Here is a 26,469-nt window from a genome sequence, read left to right on the forward strand (position 1 = left end):
AAAAAATTCGGAGGCTAAAAAAAAAAAAAATCTTCGCGGCCCCAGAAAAAGTCGAAAATCTAAGTCAAGATTTATTTTTTTCACGGAGAGACGTCTATCCGTCCCTCATCATTTGCCCGTAGATGTGAATTCACATTAAATCACTTAATTCTGACTATATCGGGTTGCTTACTGCTTATGGACATGTGATTTTACACAGGATTTCCTTGATAAATAAGAAGACATTTAAACAAGCAGCCCGGGATCCGTGCCTTTGTCCTTCGTACTCGACGAACTTTCGCGACGGAACAAGGCAGCAGGCTGCTCTGTCTCTTCTAGTCCTGATACTGATGATAACTGCACCGTGTTTATGAGCTAGAGTCTGTTCTGAAGCATCTTTTCATCACTTCATTAAACCGCCTGATATGCATTTTGAGGAAGCAGTCACACGCGCTGGCATGTGAATGGACGGACTTTTTTTTCCACCGTGAAAAAAAAAATCTCGACTTTGATTTTCAACTTTTTCTGGGGCGACGAAGGTTTTTTTTTTTTTTTTTTTTAGCCTCCGAATTTTTTTTTTCTTCAGTGGCCCTAAAACTCTTCCATAATAATGAAATAACATATTAACAGGTGAAATCAAAAGCAATCAGCTGTCAAACAGTGAGTGAAAAAACAACCAGGTCAGCAGAATCATCTTTAAAAAATGACAGTTTTTGACATTTGCAATTTCGTATTGAGAAAAGCCGTTAAGTGACATTTAGTATTAATTAGGAAAAGACATGATTAGTTCCAGCAAATGCATGCATGCCATTGCCTCGGGGCTGTCGGTGGCTGAGCAGAGTACAATGTCACTCATGGTATTATTCATCTCAAAGAGCTCCCCTTCAGGGTGTTTGAGGGGCTGCTGGATATATATATATATCATAGAGAACAGAAAATATGGCGGAATTGCCATGAACAAGGATTTCATTGATTTATTTGCATTCAGTACCACCCGAGGCGCGGCGGTGCCCCGCCTGAGCATTGTACATTATGTGCGAGGTACATTTTATAGTATGTCATGGGGGTGTTTTATAATTTCCTTCTTACTTCACTGACGTAAAAATGCTGAATTGTCTGAAGATTGATAATTGTGAAAAAACTTTTTTTTACATTAAAGAAGATATCTGAAATGTATTCTGAACTATTTTGGACATTCACACAGTCCATAAAGCCTCCAAACATTCTTGAAACTACTTTCTCGACATGGTTTTCTGATAGCGATGCACTCATTAAGTTCAGCTGAAGATGCATTGGGAGGAAGATGCTCTTTAATCTGGATGAAGCTAATGTTGATTTTATTCAACTGATGCTCGTGACATCACTGTGGATACATGCTATTGCTAGTATAGCTCGTACAAGAAGAAGAAGAAGCAAGGATGTTTATCTGAAGCAACCAACACCAATTACTACCAATGCTCTGAGGAGCACTGAGTTACTTCTGAATTAATGAGGTGCTCCTCCTTTGATAAACAGGAGTTTAGTTAAAGCAGTAAGTTAAGAAGTCACTTTTAGTTAATGCTAATATCAGATCTGACAAAAGTAACGAGTGATAAGTCTGTGAAACTTCAGTCATTTAAACTATTTGTAGTAGTAATTACTAACTCATAATTGCTCCAAAAAAAAAGGGGAAAGAAAAAGTGGAGCTAATGCCAATTACTGTACTCATTATAGTAACAAACTCATTGTTAATAACTGTGATTGCCACTGTGTTCCATGACAATAATGGGATTTGAGCTCATTACTGGAAAAGGAAAGTGGTGACATTACAGTATTGCAGTATTCACAACACTTTTCATTAACATTTGTGTTTCAGGCTTCCTGACATTCATGTTCTTTCTGGTTTTCATTCATTTAATTCATTAATGGAAACAAAAGGAACATTTTACACATTTTTCATGACTCGTCCCATACATGTGTACGTAGAAATGTACTTCACTCGATCTTGCCTTGAACCTGTTTGGCCCCAAACCACCTTTGTCTCTTCTCGTCACCCATCCGTCTTCAGACCAGGACGCTCACCGCTCCGTACCCCGGAGTGATGTGCTGAAGATGCAGGTTAAAAATCGGCGACATCAGACTCAGCAGTGCCCTCATTGCCGGGAGTGGAAACACTCAGAGAGGTGCTGCAGGTAGGCAAGGGGGCAGATTGAGTCGTCCTGCTTCAGTAACTTTCCCCTGACAAGGCCCTGACCTCATCTGCAGAGACGGCAGGGGCAGGTGGGAGCAAGAGACGAGTCAAATGAGTTTACAACAGTGACGTGAGAGACAACAGACGGCAAAAGTAAAAGCTGAGTCAAACAGGCTTCTGAACTGAGGTAACAAGGAGAGTATTTGTTTTTTTTTCTGTTGTACAGAAGCAGCTTTTTGTTGTTCTGTCTGTGACGAAGTCAGATCGTCATGGTAACCCCAGTCAAATTATACACACAAACCTTTGTTTTTGAACACAATTTGAAAAAAAAACCTTTTCCATGAGACATGAGCATTCCTAAAGCTTTTCAACAATTTGACTGTATTTATGCATAATAACACTTTCAAAAGCAATGTTATATAATAACACTGGAGCTGAATAAAAAGCAAGACTTAAAATGAGCTGGAAATGAAGCTGAACCGTTAGTCCGGTCCCTGACTTGGACGCCATTTTCATGCTTCTGTAATGATCATTTTCTTCACTTCTGTTATTCTTCCCATTATTTTCCATTCTGTCCACATCGATTTGACATTTCATGTCTTCCACATCACTCAGGGAGAACATAAATCACAGGACACGTCACCAGAATCAAAGTACGGTGCAGTTTATTTAGCACGTGCTCACCGAGCTGCAGCGGTGATGGAGCGCTGTTGCCGAGCAACACGATTAAACACTGAGGGAGTGAACCGCTTTATGAATTAAAGAAACCTCAAGCGACCAACAATGTAATCATTTTTAAAATTAGTTAAATGTATTATCCTTTGGAGATGTTATTACTTCAGTCAATAATGCACCAGTACATAAATATGGCTGCATTTCTTGGAAATGTCTTTATTTTTTGGTAGATTTTGTGCAGTTTGCTGATCTAAAATAGTTCATATTTATTAATTTAGGGTATATACTCTATTATTGGCTTTATTAAATTGAAAATAGCCAAATGATTACTTTATTGGCCGTTATTACATTATTGTTTGCGACATCTTTATGTGAAAAAAAACAAAAACAAATTTTGACTATATAGTAAGTTTCTTACCACTTCAGATTCAATTGGCTTTACACCAGGGGTCTCAAACTCAGTTTGCCCAAACCTCTGGACCATGACAGGAAGTCGATGTAATGCAGTTTTTAATGATTGAAACCCACTTTTCTCTCATCTCAATAAAAATGAATGCCATAGGCAAATATCAAACAAAATACCAAGTTAAGAAAAAAAGGTCTGCTCATCCTGGTTTCAAATTATTTTACAATATTTGAAACAAAGAAATAAATTAGCTTTTTTTTTTTGTCCTATTCAAAACCCTGTGTTGGCCCTCAAATGAGACATAAGATTAAAAAAACCCTACAGACTCAGAGCCACTGAATCTACAGATTTCACCAGGAATCTTTCCATCTCATCTCATTTTTCTCAGTTCCCTTCTCTCATGACGAGCGGCGTGGTTGTTCAGTGCAGGTTTGCTTCATCCTTGACGTGGCGATAACGTGAGCAGACGGATTGCAGTCGGCCTCGCGGGGATTCTAAAAACTTTCCATCCAAAAAGTGGCAAAGACGCGAGGCCGTGCAGCCACATCAATCTGAATCCGGGATCTGTTGTTCGGAATTGTCGCCGTCCGCGGAGTTTTGATGTTTTGTTTTGGCGGTAGCTTCAGCAGCGATCAGCAGGACTCCCAGATCTGTGCTATTTGAATCAATGCGCGCCGCAGGAACGCCGTGTTGAGAGCGACGCGGCGGCTGTAAGCTTTGATCGCCTCACATCCTGGATTCTACATCTAGTCACAGCGCACCCCTTTTTGAGTTATCTCTCCCTTTTTCATCTCATAAATGGTTTATTGAACTGTGATATGAAGCAATGTGGGAGGCAAATAAATAAATAAAAAAAGAGAGCAAAGACACCAGCAGGATCCATGTATCCCTTTAAGCCCAAATGTTCTATGTAATAACTGAGTTCTCTGCAGCAAAATTAAAAAAAAACTGCAGGAACCTTTTGCAAGGCCAAAGGCTCCAATTATGTCTGAGCTGTGCACTTATTTATTCCAGGAGAGGTTCATTGATGTGTCCTCCTTTTCCCTGCATGCCCTGCCTCACTTTGTGAAAGGATTTGGCATTTCGCTGCAGAGTGATCTGCTCAGGGGCAAATCGGCCAACGCTGTTCAGGACAGCGACATCACTCACCATTCAGACCGCCCCTCCCCCCACAGCCGAACCCATAGACACACACCGGCAAGACCAGCGCGTTGTCTGCTCCACCTCGGAGGACAGATTACAAACTTATTTTTTAAGTAAAGACTCAGATGTGTGAGTGATAAACGGCAAAAATGCTGATTCATCTTGTCTTTAGCAGAGATTTTACACACCTCAATGAGACCTCCTGGTAAAATGAATCTGAAAAGTGTTCCTACAAGTCTTCTTCTGCTTCTTCTCCTTCTCCTTCTCCTTCTCCTTCTCCTTCTCCTTCTCCTTCTTCTTCTTCTTCTTCTTCTTCTTCTTCTTCTTCTTCTTCTTCTTCTTCTTCTTCTTCTTCTTCTGCTTCTTCTTCCTCTTCTCTTAACGGCAGCAGTTTGCATTACCGCCACCTGCTGCTTCTATCTATCTACATTGCTTCCCACCTCACATCTTTTGTTATATATTGCCATGTGGATTGGGGAGGCTCAATGTTTAAGTTGCAAAACCCTTTGTGCTGCATTTCTCTTCTATATAACTTGTAATTTGATCATCAATTGATCTCGATTGGACCCGACCTGACGTCAGGAAAAACGCAGGTTTCCTTCAGTCTTCCACTGACTCCCCCTCGTAGCTTTAATGCTGTTTTTATCAAAAGGGGAGCTATATATATAATATTGCAAAAGATATTACCATCTACTGATCACTGATTTAACTCTCTGTTGCATTTTGTCTTCTGTTGTTACTAAGCCAGTGTGATGGCCCCCAGTGGACACCTTAGGAACAATAATTACTTTGATTAGAAAAGTTTACTTGCTTGTGAACTTGGCAGGGTCATACAGAGGGTTCGATTCGCCCCTCTTGTGGGTTGGATTAAGGAGATCCTCCACCTTGTGGATTCACCTGAAAGTGTGTGAATCTCTTCAGTGTTTTGTGGTTTGTTTTCAGCTACATGGCTGCAAAGTGCTGCCACTTAAAAAACTGCAGGTTTTCTGCATGTCTCTCTCAAGTCTGTTCCATCTTTTTCAGACTTTTACATCATGTTTCGTTTTTGCATCATTCATGGATCTTATCCAGTGATTGATGCACACAAAAGGATCATTGCCTTTTTGTTATTTCCCTCTTTTCTCAGTCTGATGATCCTTAAAACAAAAGAACTGTTCTTCACATCATTGGATCGATCAAGAATGATTGTGAGTTTTGTTTGGTTTGATTTCTCTCCTGGGACTATTGAGGCAGTTCCAAGCGGTAAATTGCTGGTCGTGATGATATTTTTGCAAAACACCTGTAGACATCAACTCTCTCGTCTGTTCACCACCAGGTGACGGACAGGTGGACTTCGAGGAGTTCATGACGATTCTCGGTCCAAAGCTCCTGTCGTCTGAAACGAGAGAAGGCTTCCTGGGTAGCACAATAGATACCATCTTCTGGCAGGTAAGTGCTTTTCATATTATCATACAACACAAATGATGAAGGAAAATGCAGATGAAAAGCCAGTGCGCCTGAACTGAAAGACGCAGCAAAATAATATGACCCACATTTGTTTGACCGTCTATAAGTGCATTTTTCTGTCAATACTTTTGGATGGGCACACATGCGCCGATCTATTTATCCATTCATGCACCCATCCATCAGCCGCCTCTACATCCATATTTAATGTGTCCAAACGTACAGTACCAACATGCCTTTTCACTCTCTGTGTACAATATTTGTTGTTCACAAAACACTGAATAGAGTGTTTTGAAGTGTTATCCATGCGTGTGAATAGCAAAAACTTGAAATATGCTTGGTTAATGCATACAATTACATTGTTGCTGTGCTAGAAAAGCCTTTTTATTGTTTGTATTATAATTTCATCCTGCTGTTGACGATAGGTCACGCAGAATTTCTGTCTACTTTAAAAAGTTTGTATCATTAAGCATATTGTAGAGGCAAGGTTATAATCATTTCCAAAAACTAACAAAATAATGAAAATTAGAAATGAAAACACATGTTTCTTTTATTTTTTGTATTTCTTTTTTGTATTTTTTATTTTATTTTAAAGCACTGTAATTAATTCCCAAATTGACCCATCGGCAGCAGCCACACAGAGCAGCACTCAGGGGGAGCTGGGGGGGTCGAGGGTCTTGCTCAGGGACCCCCGGTGCATGTTCATTGGACTGTGGGAGGAAACCAGAGTACCCGGAGGAAACCTGTAATAGAAAATTGTAATAGAGTCCCTACAAAAGTAACTAAAGTAAAAAAGGAAATGTGTTTAGTTCTGGTGATACCTGCTTTGTCGTATCTTTTTTAAATGTTATACCTGAAGAATAATCATTGTCCGGTAAGCAGATCGATAACAGTTTTCATACAAAGACAACGCTTTGTGGGTTCAGGCCACACTTTATTATCTTCATATGAAATACTGTGAAACTGAAAATACATAAAACACTGTAAATAACATCATACATTGAAATACATGTATGAACAAAGTCTGCTAGCTTAATGCTACCTCTCATGGCAAAACCCATTGACATGCTAACAGTTAGCACGGCAGTCAGCAGTAAACTATTCACACAAATTAAACGGAGCAATAATCATAATCATAATCATCATAATACTAATACTATTACTACTACTACTACTAATAATAATAATGCATTATATTTGTATTGCACTTAGCTTTAGTAAATCTCAAAGTGCTAAAGACAATACGAACTAAGACAATATAAAAGCTGCCACTTGCCGCTCCACAGAGACAGACAGGTTGTCCTCTGCCATCCCGGCTGGATCCGATGTCACCACCCCAGCATAGGAGCAAGGTTTGATATGCAGTTCCGCTGATGATCACATCATTGATGCGGCTGTACTGCTCCATGTCAGACATGAAATATATGCATGTCCATTCAATACATGTTGAGTTATATAGGTATTTTTTATCAAAAGTTGGAAGTAATCTATTAGATCCTCGTGGTGAATTTACTCAGCCACAGTTTGGCCCAATGGTGACATAGAATAAATTTTTTCATGGCTGTCGCAATAGTGAAAGTTTCCCTGATCTAAATGGCTCTGTGTTACAGATGAGTTTTGTTTTTGAGGGTTTTATATTTCTGAAAGAGAATATTTGTGCACAGTAAAAAAAACTTGGTATTCTGACTCATGCTTTTGGTCGAACTGTGACAAGCCCAGAGAGACTTCTCTGCACAAGTGCAATCTGTAAATCACTTTTGATGAAAAAAAAAACACACAAAAAACCTGCCGTTATCCAGCTGGGTTTGCAAACACACACACCCAGACTCACAGCTTCAGACAAAAGGCTGGATATGTGTCATTTGATGTCCTTGAAGTGAGTCTGTGACTGGTGCTCTGCCTAAAGGGGCTTCCAGAGTCTGAGGTGGTGGAAGAATTGGAAACAAAGGAGGGGAATAAGGTGTTAGTGCACGAGTAATACAAGTGAAATGGAGTGAAGTCGTTTGCAGACAATGGAAAAGACGTGAGGGAATGAGCGGGCAGGTGTGAGGAGGAGAGCAGGACAATTGGCTCTGGATGGTAACACTTGGCTGACTCTTCCTCTTGATGCAATCATCAGCGTGAGCCGGCCTCCGTCTCGGGGGCAGGAGCTGCTGGTTGACACCGAACACATACCCGCCAACCTGCTGCCAGACACATTTGGCTCCTGTGATGACCTTGGCTTGTGAGGAAGAGCGCTCGACAAGTGACCTTCTACTTTACCCCTCCCTGGGTGCTTGTTGTGGTTGGGAGTTTTTGGTTTTTTTTTTTCCCCTCTGAGAAGGAATAGGCACTAAGCACCTCATCTACAATGAGGAGTATATTCAAAGGGAGGGGAAGGAAAAAAAAAAAGTCCTGCAAACTTTGATTTATCGCAATTATTTTTCCACACGCCTCACGGATGATTAGTTGCTTGTGATATTACGAGTGTGTGCTTAGTTTTGTTTGCTAATGGACTGTGGTGTATGACTCAGCCTCTTTCAGAGTATTTGTTTGGTGTGCTGCCGTCTTTGTTGAATCTGTCCCTTAAAATCAAAGTTTCTCTGTGCTTTTGAAGTTCGGTAAAAGAGGAAAAGATGCCGTGTTTATAACCAGCCTCCTTTTTATTTAATTTTTTTTATTTTAACAGTGCATCTCCACAGCAGGAAAAAGCCTGCAGTGCAACTTTAGTGTGACAATTGGAAAATGCTAATTATCTCAGCAATGCTAGTGTACAGGCAGAAAAATAACACTGTCCGCCTGAAAGCCCACAGAACAGTTCACCAAACACTGAATAAACCATCGAGTCGGCCAACTCACGCTCATCATTATTCAGATTCTGTGCTGGACTTCCAATTAACAGTCCTCAGCAAAGACACTTGTTTCAATTAACAACAGAATTCAGAAGAAAAGATCTTTATTGCTATGAGAGGTTGAACTGACTGATCTGTCAGCAACCTATTCTTCTTATGTCGTCTTCTTTCTCCGGGACAATCTGCGCCAGAAACCGTCTTCCTTCTTTTTCTGGTCCTTCTCTGTCAGTTTCCTTGTTTTCCAGAACCCGTTCCTTTCTTCTCTCCTTCTTCAGTTGACTTTGGCCTTTATTCTTGGAGAACAGCCTCCGGAAGCCAACTTTCTCCTCTGAGACGTTGTTGGCCTCCTCTGATCTTCTCTGCATGGAGAATCTTCATCTCAGCTTGGAGGAGCTGATTCTGGGCGTTAAGTGTCTCCCTCTCAGCCTGGACGGTCGCCGTCTCAGACTGGAGGGTCTCCCATTCAGTGCAGAGGGTCTCCATCTCAACCCGGAGGGTCTCCACGGTTTTTTGCAGCCCGATGTGATAGGACATCTCGATAACGTCACCAGACGGATTATGGCCCATTTTTCAAAAGTTTTTTAGCCCTAGAACAGAAACGTAACAATTAGTAAAACTATCACTCATGTCGGATGTATTTTACCCGATATAATATTCCCAATACAACATACTTCACATAGAAATATATTAAAGTACAACAATACATGGCAAAATGGAATACTCGTATTTAATTTTCCCATTTTCAAGATCTCATTTCCCCATCAATTTACATAACAAAAAAAATTGGGAAAAACTTACAAAAAAAGTTACAACATATCAAGAATGTCTTTAAAAAGCTGCACCTTTTCATATTTGAATGGTTCAGATCAGCTCAAGACTGTAGGAAGAGAAGTGAGTCAGAAAACGCAAAGAATTCTCAAAATTTGCTTTCGCACAATCAACTTTCAACAATTGCCTGGGTGAAAATCACCCAACGTTAGTGATCGCTGGTTAAATAATACTACTAACCTGGTGCTAAGTCTCTGGAGGCGACACGATATTACACTGTTGAGATATTTGTGGATGAAACTGTATATAAATAAATCTGATCCAACATGTAGAATTGATATGAACCTGCTGTTAAGAGTTTGTTCAAGGAGACCCAAAAGCAGCGACTAAAGCAGATTAAGAATCCAAAAATTAGAATTTAATGTTTCCAGAAAAAGGTAAAAAAAAAAAAAGGAGCCGGCCGGCCAAAAAACAGGAGTCCACAAGCACAACTCTGCGAGGCAGCGAGGAATCCCAACGACCACTACACAGCCGAACGCGATAGCATCGAGGACTTCGTTAGAAAATTAGGCCAAGTCATGTGATATATGTAAATTACACCACGCAGCCTGCCAGAATGGAGGGGAAAAACTACTCGCCTTGTCGAATTCACACAACCTGCAACAGAGTGAATTTCTGCATCATTTTTTAACTGTGAAAATTTGATCATTCAATTTTTATTAGAATTTTAAATGAGAATATGCCATGGATTTAATGTTTTGACAGACCAGCATCCTAAATCCACAGCAAACTCCAGGAGAAATGGAAATTTAAAAAAAAAAAAAGAACACGAGCAAGATTTGTAAATTTTTCAATTCTAAAGCATTTGTGAACAAAACATTTGGTTTGAGTTGCACCTAAAGGTTTTAAATCAGTGTCATCACTGTTTTTAAAATGGACTTTATGTTGTTTTGTTTTTTTTAACCCCTCAAACTTTTAAAAACGTAAGTGAAGAACAGCCATGAGGTTGTTCCATTTGACTTCTGCGAGCTCACCTTGTCGTGTCTTGCAAATCCATCATTCACTCCAGAAAGGCTCCACTGGCAGCCTGGAGGCCGGATCTGACCACATTGCACATCTTTTTGCACAACTGTTTTGTCATTTTAATCATATTTGAACCAGACAAGGAACTGCAATCACTCTGTAAATACCCATTATTAAATGTGTTTTAAATTGAAAAATACCAAATGCATGCAGGCATTTAAATTGAAGATAAAGAGTTACTGTGAATTAATTAAATGTATCTTATTAAAACAGATCTGGTCAGTCACAGCCATTATGGTCGTAAATAAGTGGAAAAGAAAACATGATATGTTTGTACCTGCACAGAACAAATAACAACATCAGTAGCAAGTTTCAATTTAGAACCGTTTTTAGTTTTTAATCATGGATGTCCAGTCGAGTTATGATATTATGAATATTTCTGTAAAATGTGATGTAGCAAACAAAAGACCACTTTATCATGTTATTCTTTGATAATGTTTCTTGATATAATGTAAAGCTTTTCATATTATAGCATGGGGAAATCGGTTACAGTGTGATAGTATTAAAGATATAATGTATTTATATTGTATATTACAATCTGTGGCAGTATGTGTCTGAGAACTTAATCCACCCTTAAATATTCTCTATGAAAACTGTATGCAGTAGTACATTATAATATTATAGCAAGGAAAGCACATGCTAGAAGAGTTTTGCCACTTTAGATTTTGCAGTATTATCAAACAGGACACTAACAGACCTCAAGCTGCAGTATGAAAATCAAACATAAAACCATCGCAGACATAAAGCCATCCACTATGAAGTCATAAAAAACAAAAACAAAAACAAAACATTTAACGTGTCTCATGAGAGCAGTATCAGTCTCTGTGCTCTCCCCAGTAAACTTTTTGGTTATTTTACTGGGGTATTTTTTATCCTGTGTTAAAAAATTATACCAAGTCACTTGGTACACAGCTGGTATCACCACTGATACAATAATAATATATAATATGGTATGATACTAGTACTGATGATGATGATACTGGTGGAACACTAATAGTTAAATGTTGATATGGTTTGATACAGACCAGATTAGATGTTAAATGATGCAGATATACCAATATCAGACAATACCAAGCAGATCTGATACGATTCTAATGTGATACTGATTTGATATTTCAAGAGAGATACAAAACAATATGATATGACACAATGCCAAAGAAAATAACAATATAATGCAGATGCAATGTGATACGATACCGATACTTTGTACAAAAAAAAAGCACAATAAGGTGCAAGATGTTACCATGCCGATACGGATGCGTTTTATTACATATACAAATGGATGTGATGCGTATACAAACTAGGTGTGATACTGATGCTAGTAGATACAGATACCACGTGACACAATGCAGGTACAGTGTATGACAACAGGTATGAGAGGAAACTTGTTTTTAAAAACAGACTGAAACTAACTCTGTTATTAATGCTTTTAAAAACAAATGTGCGAGTCAGAAACATTCACCAGTGAGTCACATATTTGTAACATGAACTTCTCACTTATGTCAAAAACACACAGTAATACTGAAGAACTGAATTTTTGGAAAAAAAGGGGCAGAAGCTGTCACCAATTTCTACAGCCCTGAAATCAAACTGAATCTGTCCTGAATATAATTTTAATCATAAGAGGGTTAAAAAAAAAAGAAAAAAAAAAGTAACTTTTTCAGCAGATAACTAATGAGTGTTTGAAGTTGCTGAATAAATCTAGAAAGCTCCTAAACGACCTCCGGGTACTACAGCCGGAGCTGTGAATGTCAAACATTTCTCATAACACATGAATCCTGAGGATCATTTATCTGGAGGGTTGGTGTGTGTGTGTGTGTGTGTCTTTGTGTGTGCGTGTGTGTGTGTGTGTGTGTGTGTGTGTGGTAGGCGGTTAAACTATAGAGTGGTAGGATTTATACCTCTCAGTATTTATTTTCCACGGCTCACTTTGTCACAATTGGTCCCGTTCGCAGGAACGTGACACCATCAGACCTCCAGTAACTCACACCAACCTCCAATTCTGCTCTGGTTCAGTCACTCTGAACCCTTTGGAGTCACTCAGTTCTCGTCTTGGCTGAGAGATCTTTCTTTCTTTCTTTCTTTCTTTCTTTCTTTCTTTCTTTCTTTCTTTCTTTCTTTCTTTCTTCCTTTCTTTTTTTTCTCTCTCCCAGTATTATCAGGCAAAGTGTCACATCCTCACCAGCTGGAGTGATGAGATAATGATTCACTCGCTGTCACACACTCACCTTCCTACTCACTCGTATCTGCTCTTCAACAGTTTGTTAGTGTATCTAATTAGCCTGTTGGGTAATTACGATCTCGTAATTGAGCAACTGCAAACGCTTTGTTTTTCCTTTGTGTTGTTAATCATCAGCAGCCTGGATTAACAAAAAGAAATGACCACGTTTGTGAAGCAAAAGCAAAGTCGCGTGTGTCAGGGTGAAGCTTTTGGGAGAATTACTTGTGGATTGTAAACTTGTAGGTTGCAAAGCAGAGAAAATACAGAAGGGACTCTTATCTTGACCTTAAAGGTGAGAAATCGGACAGTTATTAGTAAATTCTATATATTTTGTTTTAGGTTTTATCAACTGAAATATTCATGAAATTACTCAAAAGTCATGAAAGGTTCGAGCTAAAAGTGACACACACTTTAACTCCAAACTCAAGTTTTGTTCCCATGATAATGATCCACAGGAAATCAGGGCATCGTTCCTCTAATCCTGTTTCAAAATGTCTCGTTCAGACTGCAAAGTTTTGAAAATACCTTTTAATGCCGGAATGTTGTGATTTGCATGTCCTAGTTGGTCCTGTGATTGTTGCAGAAAACATCCAAGATAAAACAAACGGTGACGTATTTAATACGTCAGTGTTTAGAATGGTTGTAAATCTCATTCTGTGGAAAATTTTTTGACAAGGAATCAACTACATTTTTATAATAATAAACTGGATTCTAAACAGTAAAATGTTGACTGGTTAATGAATTGCTGCTAAATAGTGTTGAGACTTGGTTGAACCTGTTCAAACTACAGATCTTTTTCTCTGCTTTACAGGAATTTGTACTGGAACCTTCTGTTCTTGTTTTTTTGGTTTCATTAAACTAGGTATTTTTCCTGTCTGTACTTGCTATCTTGCTCATTTCTCAAAACAAAATGCAAGGATGCAGAGCTTTGCAGACCTCCAGGGTAATCTAAACAAAGAGCAACGATATGAGTAGATTACAGTTTCATTCAATGTGGTTTCTTTTTTAGCTTTAAAGCAGAAACTTGTGTTATTTGTTTTGACATAAATTGTTCTTTTAATTTTTGTTCTCTTAAATGACTCGTTATAAGAGTTTGGTGGGTTTTTTTAGTTGGAAAAAAAGAATTTAATTGTCAGTGGTTGCTTGTTATTCGACGTGATAAATGCATTATCATTTCAGTTTATACAGCAAAACTCGAGTTCATGGTGCAAATCCTTTATTGGACTGGAGCAACCTCCAAAGATGAAAAAGCCTTTTCAACAGAATTGTTTTGAGAGTTGGAGGTTTAAAGTTAAGTGTTATTTCTTAATCTAAATGGCTGTTTGACTCTGAGGAGGATCTTTTCGTGAGGCCGGCTTGAATTTCCTGCTGAAGGTGTGCAGAAAACCAGCCTTCTGCACTTTAATTACAGGTCAGTGCTCCTTCTTGCATTGTCCTAATTAATCCCCGAGCTGAGGATTGTGACTCATCAATGAGATGGTGATTTATGCCGAGTGAACAAAGTGCAGGGAGCGGTACGGCAGCTTCAAACAGCAAGGGCGGACATGCAAATCACGCGAGCGCCATCATGACTTACAGACTCCGAGGAGAGGACCAGTGAATGATTCCTTATCATCCAGCAGAAAGTGCCGTCGCTGTGTCATTTCAGCTTATTCCCTCTGAAGTTAATTCAAGGCAGTAGACAATAAACAAACTCTTTGAACTTTATCGACTCGGACTGGCTTGATTGTCATTCAATCAAAATCAAACACGGTTTACTTGGTCTTCTTGTGGGCAAGTGTACAAATTCTTTAGTAAAATAAAAATAGAGATCACATCAAATGAAATAGGATTGCCAAGAATGAATTAAATTCAGATTCTGCTTGAACAAAATATGAAGCCTTGATCATTTAGATAGGAAAAAATAACAGAATTACACCTAGAATCTTCACAGTTATCCACCTTTTACCTGCTTCCTCTGCACAGGAGGTCCGTGTTGGATTTTGAAGTTTCTTCGTCATGCTTCCCAGTGCATGACGAACTGTGACGCCCGTCGATGCAAAATTCGGATTAAGAGTAGCACGATTGCTCAGACTGAGTCCTACACAATTCATCAGCACATCAGAAAATATGTTGTGAACTTGAGATGGATATGAGTTAAATAAGGATTAAAAACAGATCGATTCCGCCTTCTCCTGCTGTGTGGATAGAGCTTTCGTCACTTTAACAAAGCTTGCATAATTAAATGAGGTTTAGGTTGAACACAATCTAATGAAGAAGACATTTTACTTGCTGAAAAGTGAGCTGAGAAAAACAGCCATTGACATTTCTTTGACATTTCCTGATGGCGGTGTAATTTGTTTATGGAGCTCCTCCTGGAGTTCACTCCTCCAAGTCGTAACCCACTAATGATTAGCGATACAAGACCACACACACACACACACACACACACACACACACACACACACACACACACACACACACACACACACACACACACACACAATAACAGCAGAATCACTTACTGTCACTGCAAACTGTGCTTTACCCCCCCGAGTCTCAGCCTCTGCGGGCTCGGTGGCAGACTCCACTTAGCAGCTCATTTGTGGGGGAAAATTTGCCATAAAAAGCAATAAAATCATCACAGGAATCAGCGTTTGAACCGAATCATCCATCTGTGTTAGCTGTAATCTTTTTAGTGAGTAATTACTGATGTACGTCCTCACCCGTCTTCTCAGGAATCAGTACAAACCTTGTTCAGGGGATTACAAAGCTCTGCCGGGTCAGTCCCACTGGTCGCTGCCATCCATCAGCCTTGCCTCATTCAGTTCAGTTCAATTCAGTTTTATTTAAGCAGTTCCAAGTTTATGGTACTTTTTACTTCCTGAAAACATGGAGAAAAACCCAACGATCGCATGTAAACAAGCATGAATGACAATAAAAAGGAGAAACGTTGAGCAGAACCAAACTCGTGTGGCAACTTTCGTCTGTACTGAAAAGAAAGAAAAGCACAAGATAGTGACTAAAACCAACCAGATGACATCAAATGGATGGATGGTGTGTTGTCCACTTTTACCACTGTGTTTCTATATAAAATGATTGTGGGGCTTTATTATTTTTTGTTCTTTTTTTATTTCATTTTATTTCATTTTATTTCATTTTATTTCATTTTATTTATTTTATTTTATTTTATTTTATTTTATTTTATTTTATTTTATTTTATTTTATTTTATTTTATTTTATTTTATTTTATTTTATTTTATTTTATTTTATTTTATTTTATTTTATTTATATATTTATTTACTATTTGTCTTATTTTTTATGTTCATGTGTATATTATTTCACATGATCTACTTTATCTATTTTCATGTTTCTATGGGTACGTACGGAGGGAATGGTTGGGATGGGGAGTGAAGGGCAAATGCTGTTTGGGGTAAAAAAAATTAAGAAACATAAATCTGCAACAATAGAATCTAAAACCCAAATCAGAAGCATGAACCTCAAGGCAAACGCTGCCCCATGATTATCTTTTTTATTCTATTGTTTTGAACCAAATTTTATTGATAAATGTTCAAAATCCAACGTAATATAGCGCAATGCAACAGACGTCAAGCATCTGGCTTTAAAAGCTTGTTTGATCATGTGGAGATTTCAAAAGACAGCAGCCGAAACAACATCATCATAACAGCGAGGCTGAGCGCCGTCTTAGATAAAGCTGATGAAGATGCATATGTCTTCTAACAGAACGGACATCTGGTTCATCCAGAACAAGTTTTCCACTTGCCTACAAAGTGACCAACAGCCTCAGACTGTAGAATCCTGTTGAATATGAACGAGGATTTACAGACACTGTGGCCCAGATAGAGAAACACATGTACTCAAACTGGATTGTGGCACAGACCAATGCGCCGGCTGTTAAATGATAGCTGTACCCGTCATACTTGTCAGCAGTGGAACTGACAGCCAGGAGAAATGTTTCTTCTACCTCTCTGACAGATCAGCATGAGTGAGTCTATTTTAGAGCTGTTTGCACTATAATCATCCTGTGTGCTGCTCGCCCACCTGCAGCAACCAGCACAAATGTCCTCATGCAGCTACACTTCTCCACCATTAAGATTTGGCTCCCTGGTTTGGATTTGGGCTAACAATGTATAATGAGCTTTAATATTGGGTCCTGTTAATTAATTCTTTTTGTGTGTTTTTGCTTTTTTTTTGTGTGTGTGTGTGTGTGTGTGTGTGTGTGTGTGTGTGTGTGTGTGTGTGTGTGTGTGTGTGTGTGTGTGTGTGTGTGTGTGTGCGTGCGTGTGTTAACTGATCATGAACTCAATATAACCTTCAACATGTTGACTCATCACATCAACTGTACAGCAATATTGACATGCTGACGCAACATCTTCATGGAAATCACACTATTAATCTGTAGTATTCAGGATTAAATGTTTCTTTCTGGAATATTTAAAGGCTACAATCTCTTGTAAATGCTACACTTCTTGAGCTTTAAACACAGATGTGTAACGCCTGTTGCTTATCTTTTTGTTTTCTATTTCTTTTATATAGTATGTATGTTTCAGTTCACAAACTTTTGACTAGTGTTGTACCGATACCGATGCCAGTATCGGGAGGGGGGGCCGATACCACACTAAAAGCTGGTATCGGTATCGGCAGGTATGAACTATTAACTCACCGATACCCAGCACCGTGTGTTTTTCTCTCTCCCGACTCTCACTCACTGCTGCCCTGACTCCTGATCCATGTATGGTGGCGTATTCAGTGCATGCCAAGGAAAGCCTCATATCTATATTATTTGTTATTTTAATTTAAATTTAACTGCGGTTGCACTACTGTTTTACATGTATTTACCGGTACATGGATATTGCACAATTTATTGGCATTTGTGAGCTAAAACTCAGGTTTAAGAAAAGTTATTCTTTTTTCAGTTTCACCCATACCAGGTAGGAAATAAAAAAGTTGTCCTACATTTACCGTGTTGATGTTTTTTTCCTTTTTCACAAAGGTTTAAGCAGTGCCAGACGAAGCCATAATAGCAATGATTTATACAACCAAGTGAGTATGCAGTTCTTAAGAATTGGAAGAAAAACAGGTCATATCTTTTTTAAACACTGCGGTATAGGCAAGTATCGGTATCGGCAAGTATCGGTATCGGCCGATACAATGCAACCGGGTATCGTATCGGTATCGGGACACAAAATTGGTATAGGAACAACACTACTTTTGACATTTCTTATCTTGCATTATGAGAAATTATTCCTCTCAAAAGATTATTTTCTGTGCCAACATTTAAAAAAAAAAAAAGATTTTACAGATAATTTTGATAAAGCTAGAAGTTTCCGCTCCAGTGGAGCTGTAGAGCCACAATATGTGTAAAGAGCCGCGGGTTGCATAAACTTGAGTTAGTGGGAGGGAAGATGCTCTAAAATGAAACAAATTCATGAACCTCTGACTCCCATAATCAGTTGAGATGAACTGACATGTGACTGCTAATGCTAATCACAGCTGATGTGAATGGAGGCTAATGCTGATGTTACAATGTGATGGCTTTGACATTACTGTGAGTTAGTTCAGGATTAATGAGGCAACCCTCTCCAAAAGGATTTTTTTTTTTGTAAATAGTAAGAGTGCTGTCAGAGCTTTTCTTCATGCCGATGCTGACATGCCAACGCTAATCGAATATCAACATTAAGTCATGTGTGTTTATGTCACAGTTTAAATCTGTGACTTTAATTTATATTTATCCAGGAGCTCACACCTTTTTTTCCTTTACTCAATCCCTAAAAGACTAAACCGTCACATTGTCACAAGACCTCCTCTGTTCCCCTTTTATTGTTAAAGAATGAGTAACTACCACATGACAGAACGTGCTTCATGAAAGCGTATCAGCTGCCATCTCAGACATGTAAAGGTTAGATTCTCTCATTTCTTTGTGTGAGTTAACCTGCCGTTCTCACAAGAATCTGAGCTTTAACACCTTCATTCACATGTGAATACATTCATAATCTAAAATTGTACCTTCAGGTCTGTGTAATACACTATTAAAACATATTACATCATCTAACTTCTGTGATTAAAGTTCATGGATTTAGACATTTGTGCATCTGTAACATTTTTTAGGACACTCACTCAGTGTTGGTTTTCTTCGTTTTGTTGTCCATTTTAAATCGAATCCATTAATCTCCTCTTTGTCCGTCCTTTGTGCCGCCGCACGCTTTTGAATTCATAATGACTTTGGAACAACTCATCCACCATGAATAAAACATGAGGCACAGGGGGTTTTTTGGCGACGGGTGAGAGGAGAGGTTAATATTTGTATGAGTCTCTGAAACCGAGCGGGAAAATGAGGCGATGTCACGTCCTACTAGACTGTCTCTGTGCTGAGGCGCCCTCACACCTCAGATCCCTGAACTCAGTCCTTAATCTTCAGCCCGGAGACTTCAGTCCTCATGCCGGCACACACTGTGATTTTAACAATCTTAGAAACTCAGGGCGAACCTCACTGCACAACATAAATCTAATGAACTTTGAGCCACGACATGAAGTTAGCTGTGTGCGGATTGCACCATGAAAACAAGCTGAATCTTTGGTACGATGTGTGTGAGTTGACCTGATTACACAACAATAAAGTGTGATAAGCGTGTGCTGTCCATCCACGAAAAAGAAACTAGTGAAACATGAACGCCCTTGTGGCTTTTATGTGTTTGTGAAGAAATCCCCCAAAAGTTTTTGTTTACATCCCGCATACTATTTGTGACGTGTTTTAGCCTTTTAACCGCAAAGCATCTGTTTGGGTTCAGCTCCAGTGTTGGGCTGATCACTACGTGATGTCACACTGCATTTCTATTGGTCAGTATGTTGACGCAGGGTCGCAGCAGCGTCACCATCACCTCAAGTATCTGTCGGAATTTTATTGCAGGTTGTCTTTGGTCGCCATGACAACTGCTGTCCTTGAACCGGTCGCACAGTGCTACGTAGGACCAAAGAATTGTGTCGTGATTGTTATCGTTCGTCTGGGACGGCCGACAGTCATTCAGTGTGTCGCATCAGACCTCAGTCCTGAGACTTTAGTCCTCCGAATTCAGAGCAGACCCACCACTACTTCTAGTTTAGAACTAACTCAAGGTCAGCAATTAACCTCACATGCATGTTTCGGGACTTTTGGAAACAGTCTCCTCCAGAGTGACAATATTAATCACAAGTTGTACAACACAGTTATTTTCATATTTCAGAATGATGTACAATAACACCACCCCACTGCTATCATTAAAACTACACATCACTATTTCTTCTTTCATTTTAATGGCGTATTTTAGTGATTTGTCACTATTTTAACTTCATTTTAATCCTTCTATTTCAACGTATTAGGATTTCACCTCTGTGTTTAATTATTCTATCATAAGCCATTACTACTAATAGTAGCTATTATACTACTTTTGATAATATTGATACTATTATACTACTGATCCTGAAATATTAATATGTTAATATAGATAAACTGAAATATTCATCTATAGATCACTTTTCTGTGAGTCTTGATAGACTTGATATCATTGTGCTTTTACATTATAGCTTATTTGATAATCTTGCTTTTTCTTCATAACATTTATCACACAGACATTTACTTAAACATTTAGTAGTAAAAGTGTCCAATCCAAGACTTGTTGACCTGTTTTTTCTTGCTCATACATTTTAACATGGGGTCCAGTGGTAGACTTATGTTTGCGTTCAGCACATTAATCAAAGCTGTACGTAACGTAGAGCAGCTTAGAAATAACCAGCTCTGTCCAATAACCTTATCAAGTTTGTGAATAACGCCATCTAACTCAATCTGATGTCATGTTCTATTACAGAAAGTCAGTGTAATTCAACCGTTAATTAACAGTTGTGAGTAAATGATTTGTGGAAAAACACTGAAACAGACACTGCATGTGTACGACTTGTAGAAATTCTGAGAATATGATAAAATGCATGTCGCTTCTGCTTTGCACTTCCAATAACATCTACTGTAATGTATTTTGACACTTTGCCAAAGCATCTTTTACAGTGAGTGCACCCGTTGAAGGAAGCGCTTGACAGGTTATAGCCTACTAATTATATTGAAAAGCAGTAAATTGACCAGAATTACCCAAATCTTGCTATTTCTACCTCAAGACTCTAAATTAGAGAACTTCCTGACTGGATTCTAGTAAAAGTGTCGGCGGGATTTGCTCCACTGGAGCATCGCACAACAACATCGAAGCGTTTTGATATTAACCTGATCTGAGGTTTGCTGCCGTTTGGCAGTGTTAACCTCAAACAGGCCGGTTTGATATCATGTAGACACTGTGATCCCGCTCCATCTGAAAAGATGAGGCAGCTCATCGTGACCGCGATCTCACGAGACGTGTTCGGGCATGAATTATGAAACGTGATTTTTAACCGATTTTATTACATCTAAATGACTTATGAGTTTTCATTTTACCAACTTAAAATGTGTAAAAGTTTAGTAAAATGTTCAAATATCTTTCGGGGTTGAAATGTTCCATTTCCAGGTTTTGCCTCTGCGGGGATAATTCTTTTCTTAACTTTTTTCGAACAGGATTGAACTGCTCAAATAACTTGTTTCTGTTTCAGAAAGAGACAGATGGCCGAGTTTAAATTCCCCTGTTGGATATTTAATGATACTTTTGATTAAATGTGTCTAATGATGTTGGTTTCCCCACCTCATTGGTTGCACTAGTGCGATGCCAGGTTTCCCAAAGTGCCAGCCCGTATCGATGATATTTAAATGAAGGTGAAGAAGTGCTGATGGTCAGGAGTCCGGGCCGGAGAGCCAGAGCTTCTCTAACAAGCAGCTGTTGGGTGTTTGATGGATTTCAGCCCATCGCACAGGCTGTACACACACTCTGGGGGCGCTCACGTCTACACCGGGGAGGCTAAGAAAGAAGAGCAATCACATTCCTTTGGCTGGCGCCCGTGCACACACACGCGTGCACACACACAAAAAAAAAAACCTTAATCACCCACCTTGAAGCGGTCTGATCTACTTTTTCTGAGCCATCCCACTAATGTGCTCCTCCCCAGATTCCAGTGAGGTGAATTATGGAGGATTATCAAAGTGAAAATGAGTCCATTTGTCTCAATCGCGCCCGGCCTCACGGTGCCGTCATTGCCAAGCAGGAACATCATTCTGATCTGCGGCCAGAGGCGCCTCCTCTGAGGGCTTCGCTCCCGCTGTGAGACTGAGCGGCTCTCAGGATGACCTCCGGGGAAGTTTCTCCGACGTAACTTTAGTCTCGACAAGCACAGTAGTTCCTTTAAAGAATGAGATTCTCCTTGTTAATGAAGGTCATAGAGATTTAAAGCTTTCTTCAATCATTTTAAGCATTTCTGAGAGTTTCACATCTGCTGACGAAGAAATTTACTTTAGTGTAAAAAAGATATTTATTTAGAGTGAAAATACCAAGAACCACATTTTTCCTTATTCTGTTATATATGAAAATGACTACTTAAAGAAAATCTATTGTTGAATTTATGTTGTAGTATTTGTCTAGTAGGCGGGGCTTGGGGGTATTTAAAGGTCTCTTGGATCGATTATGCACTGTCAGAGCAACTTAAATGTATATAGATTTCTTTTAACTTATTTTGTTATTGTATGAGTCGGGATTTATCGACTATTTTATACTTGAATGACGGTGCATCTCTCTGCACTTTACCTCGACCTTCACCGTTGTCTGAGAGGGAAGAAGTAGAAAACACTCATCCAGTGATGTAGAAGCTGTTTGTCATTTCTTTTGTTAAGAAAATTCATTACAAGTCCACTTTGACCAATTACTATTTGAAGTAGCACTTGTGGAATAGTTTTGTGAATTCATTTTTTTTTATGTTGTTTTTTTTTTGGTTTGCCAGTGGTGGGAAAAAAGTATTTATAGGCAGCAGAGGAGTGATTCTTCTTTCTGTACAGTGATCAGTGGGAGCTGAGTGTTGTTTGAGTGTATAAAACTTATTCAAAGTTTGTGTATTTTTTGGGAGCGTTGAGTTTTGAGTGATGTGATTTATTATCGCTTCAAAATGAGGCAAAATTCTAATAATAATAATTATAGCGTCTAATCCATTAAATACATGTAAATGTGTGTGCTCCCCTGTGCTTTGGATCCGTCCAGGACAATTGGACCCCACAAATTTGTTACCAGACATTCAAAGAGAAAAATACAACTAGCGTATTCCAATCAGCATAAGTGGTGATTTGGTGAGCAGATCACGCGGTGATGATCGAAAAGTTGGACTTTTTCGTGTTTCTAAAGTTGACTTGAGTTTTTTTCTGGGCTTTGTTACTCAAGGTTGCAGCTCTATTCAAGGCTGCATCTTGTTCGAGTCAGACAGGAAGTTCCTTCATGATATGGTAAATACGGTAATTATGAGTTAAAAAAACCCAACTTGTGTCGACAACAGATTGAATTTCACTGGTAATCTGGACTGGGAATGTCTGCTGCTCTTTCGCTCCGAATCCACACAGAAAAAGGACTGGACACAGGAGGTTGGATGTTTGGCAGAACTGGTTTTAAAATGGCTTCCAGATGCATTTCAACCAATAAAAGACAAGTTTGATGCTCGTGTGTGTCACTGGTCAGATTATAAAACAATACCACTTTTACAAAATAATTTTTTTCATGAAGACATGACTGCTATTTTTTTCAAATAAAGACAACGTCACTTTTACAGACATATTTTCCGGACGAAAACAAGGAGCAAGTAACCCATATATGGTCACTTTTTGCCGTTTCTTCTGCTAAATCGATGTAAATCTGTTGAGCACAGCAATGAAACGACCTTTTAAGGATAAAGGAGGTTTCAGGGTCTGTTTGAATAAAAAGGCCTTTGATGAGATGTAATAATAACTCTTTCTAGCACACCTGTTGCTGCTGATTGAAAGGTGTACCTGCAAAGAGCGATGTCCCATTCAGGTGTATTAGTATTTCCGGCTGAATTAAATGCAGGACATATGCAGTGCACATTAAGAAGCGCATTCAGATTAAAACCTTAACCATTTCAGCAGCTATGTGAAGGCGTCATGTGGGTATAAATACATTCAGACTGTTGTGGAGAGTGCGGAGCAGTTGAAAGTCACCGTACCAATTAGTCCCGTGTGTTCGGTGAGGCTGATAACGCTCCTTCTCTGTGCGCTGAGGAAACATGGACGCTGCTGTTTGAAGTCTCGAGGCCTGCGGAGCGGCGGCGGCAGCAGCGAACGCCCTCGGGCCTCCTGTGAAGTGAAAGCTTTGACTCTCCGACTTGGACTGGAGCTCCCGCCTGCTCTCTGCACCACGTAAAAGCTTTTCTGCATGATATACAAGAGCTCATTTTCATGTGCCAACCCCTCCTCCTTATGTTCCATGTAGCTTTAATTACATGTGAGTCAGCTCGGATACCTTGGTGATTCACTTCATTACAGCTCTTTCTCATCCAGACTGCGGCTCTGAGAAGTGTCAGAAACACATTACTGCTTTTTCTGCACAGTCGCTCGGCTCGAAACACACACAAGCATTTATGTTGTTGAGTGTGGGGAATTTTAATGGCGTGTCTGTCAATCAAACCCAAGGCCTCCGACTAAATTACACTGATATGTTGCATTTCCAAGACGAGACCTTCTGCATTTGTATCTGCAAAGTAATCACAGTGTGGGATCCTGTTTTTCAGCTCAACGCATTAAAGGAAATAGTCACACTCTCGTTTCTCATTGTTCATCATTTCTCAGTTGTTGTTGAGTGTGCTGCACGTTTATTCTCCAAGCAATACTTCAAAGTTCTGTCGAGGCTGCAAGGCGGCGAGGATGAAGAATGAATATGGATGTCAGGACTTCAAAAGATCGAGGCTTTATGCCCATCAATCATCATTTATCTCGTTTGTTAGTGTTTCCTGAGAAGGTTCCTCAAAATAAACACATGGATTTAGATTCCCCTTTGCTTTTAAGTGCAGATTAAGCCCCTGGTGTGAATATTCAAACAGTGTACCTCATGTGTCATCTCTGTGGAGATTATTTAACTTTCAAACATGCAAACAAGCAGGTGGGGAGAAAGGACGCTGTTGAAAAGGCAAAGTTGTAAATCTTATCCCTTCAGCACCTTTGAATGTTTCAGGGTAGAAAAGCATAAAGGTGAATGTGATTTCCCCCCCAGTGTTATTCACAGATTTGGTTTGAATTCTTGGTGCTTTCATGCTGGTTACTGTGGACCAAATTGTAAATGAGCAGCTGCTTCCACACAGACTTTTAATGTCCTGACAAAAACAGCTCCAACCGAGTGGAGCGTCGTGTTTCCATGACTACTGGATGTGGCGACATGGAGAGCGTCACGGTCACTAGGAAAATGTTCTGCTTTTATGCAAATACGGAGCAATTCAAAGTTATTGAAGCTCCTCTCACATTACATACACATCATCACTCTAATATGTTGCGGATAGCTGTGCATCCACATTGTCATCTGCATCGGACCACAGGAGCCTTCTCAGGTCAAACCTGTTGCACAGGTGAGGCATTTGGACCCAAAAGTTTATTTTGCCTTCACATAGGCACAAGACTCAAACTGGTGTGGAAGCACCCTAAAACAAACTTTTCGAAGAGCTGCTCTCAGCTGAATTTCACGCGTGGTAGTGTGAGCAGCTGTGTTGTGTGTGAGGGTGTTTTTAGGAGGCCGCGTGAGAAACTTCACCTCCCCTGAGGGCCGAGCCACAGGTTGACAGGTTGTCTGTGAGCCACAATCATCCAAATGACAAGAAATGAAGGCTTGAAGTATTATTTTTCTCTGTGTGAGGAATCCAGGTAATCATTTTTGCTTCATTTTCTGAAATGAGCTGCACTTGTACTCATCAGGATGTGAGGCATGTTCCAGGAACATATCAGATCAGAGAACGGAGCCTTCCAGGGTGTGTCATGCATGTTAAAACAAGGGGGACTGGGAAGGGGAATGTCCAATCAGTAAATCTGGCCAGAAATCAGCTGATCACAGTGTGTATGTCAGGTCAGCTGGCCGAGTCTCCTCTGCATTAAGCATCAGCGTGGCTGAGGTGGAAGTGCTTTCCCTTGGGCCTGCTCCATCTGACGATATTGATGAGGCACATGAACCTTTTGTCTCAGCTCGTTTTGTGTAATTTAATGGAATAAACTAGATTCCTGCTAAGAATTTGTGTGACATGGGCTAAGAGTTTGATCATGGAGAGCATTTTGCATTTTTCAACCTGCACTGCTACTGGGGGAAAAAAAATCTTTTGTACTTCATGTTTGGTTGGTTCCATTGACGGTTCCGTCGGATCATTTTCGTCTCTTCTCTGATCTTGTAGGTAAAAAGGTTGACATGGCAGTCTTTTCTCGGCTACAGATGCACGGGATAGACATTATTCTGATTTGGGTTTGGAAAGCTTGTCCACCACGGGACCAAGATGAGTAGGCTAAACGGTACCCCAAGGTTTTTCTTTTGTCCAAGAAGTAGGGCCGAGGGAGGGCATTCTGAGCAGTTTCTCAGGTTGAAGACAATTCTGAGGGAAAGGGGCAGTTAAAATTGCATTCTATCACCTGTTTGGGGCCTATCTCTTGCTCTCCTGGAAGGCTGGTGCCTTTCAGGCACCTACCTTGGTTTAGTTTTGGTTTATTACCTTGAGTTTAGCCTTTTGTTGAGTATTCTTAAAAGATTATTGGTTTGTTTAAAAGCTGTCCTGTGTCGACCTCTCGTCTTTACCACGCTCTCCAACGAGCTGTGCATAACAGTGAACGTGGGAAAATGGCTAA

The 26,469-nt window shown here is 39.6% G+C and overlaps 1 protein-coding gene across 1 annotated transcript in view; it reads left to right on the plus strand.

Moving 5' to 3' along the window:
- LOC308106930 (calcium-binding protein 8-like) overlaps positions 1-26,469 on the plus strand; it is a 93,167-nt gene that overhangs the window by 42,852 nt on the left and 23,846 nt on the right. The window contains exon 4 of the mRNA XM_080458974.1: positions 5,689-5,801. Coding sequence (XP_080315100.1) covers positions 5,689-5,801 — 113 coding nt within the window. The remainder of the gene's footprint in view (positions 1-5,688; positions 5,802-26,469) is intronic.

This window comes from Lipophrys pholis, assembly GCF_963383615.2.
Source record: "Lipophrys pholis genome assembly, chromosome: 3".
In the NCBI taxonomy this organism is placed as follows: Eukaryota; Metazoa; Chordata; class Actinopteri; order Blenniiformes; family Blenniidae; genus Lipophrys; species Lipophrys pholis.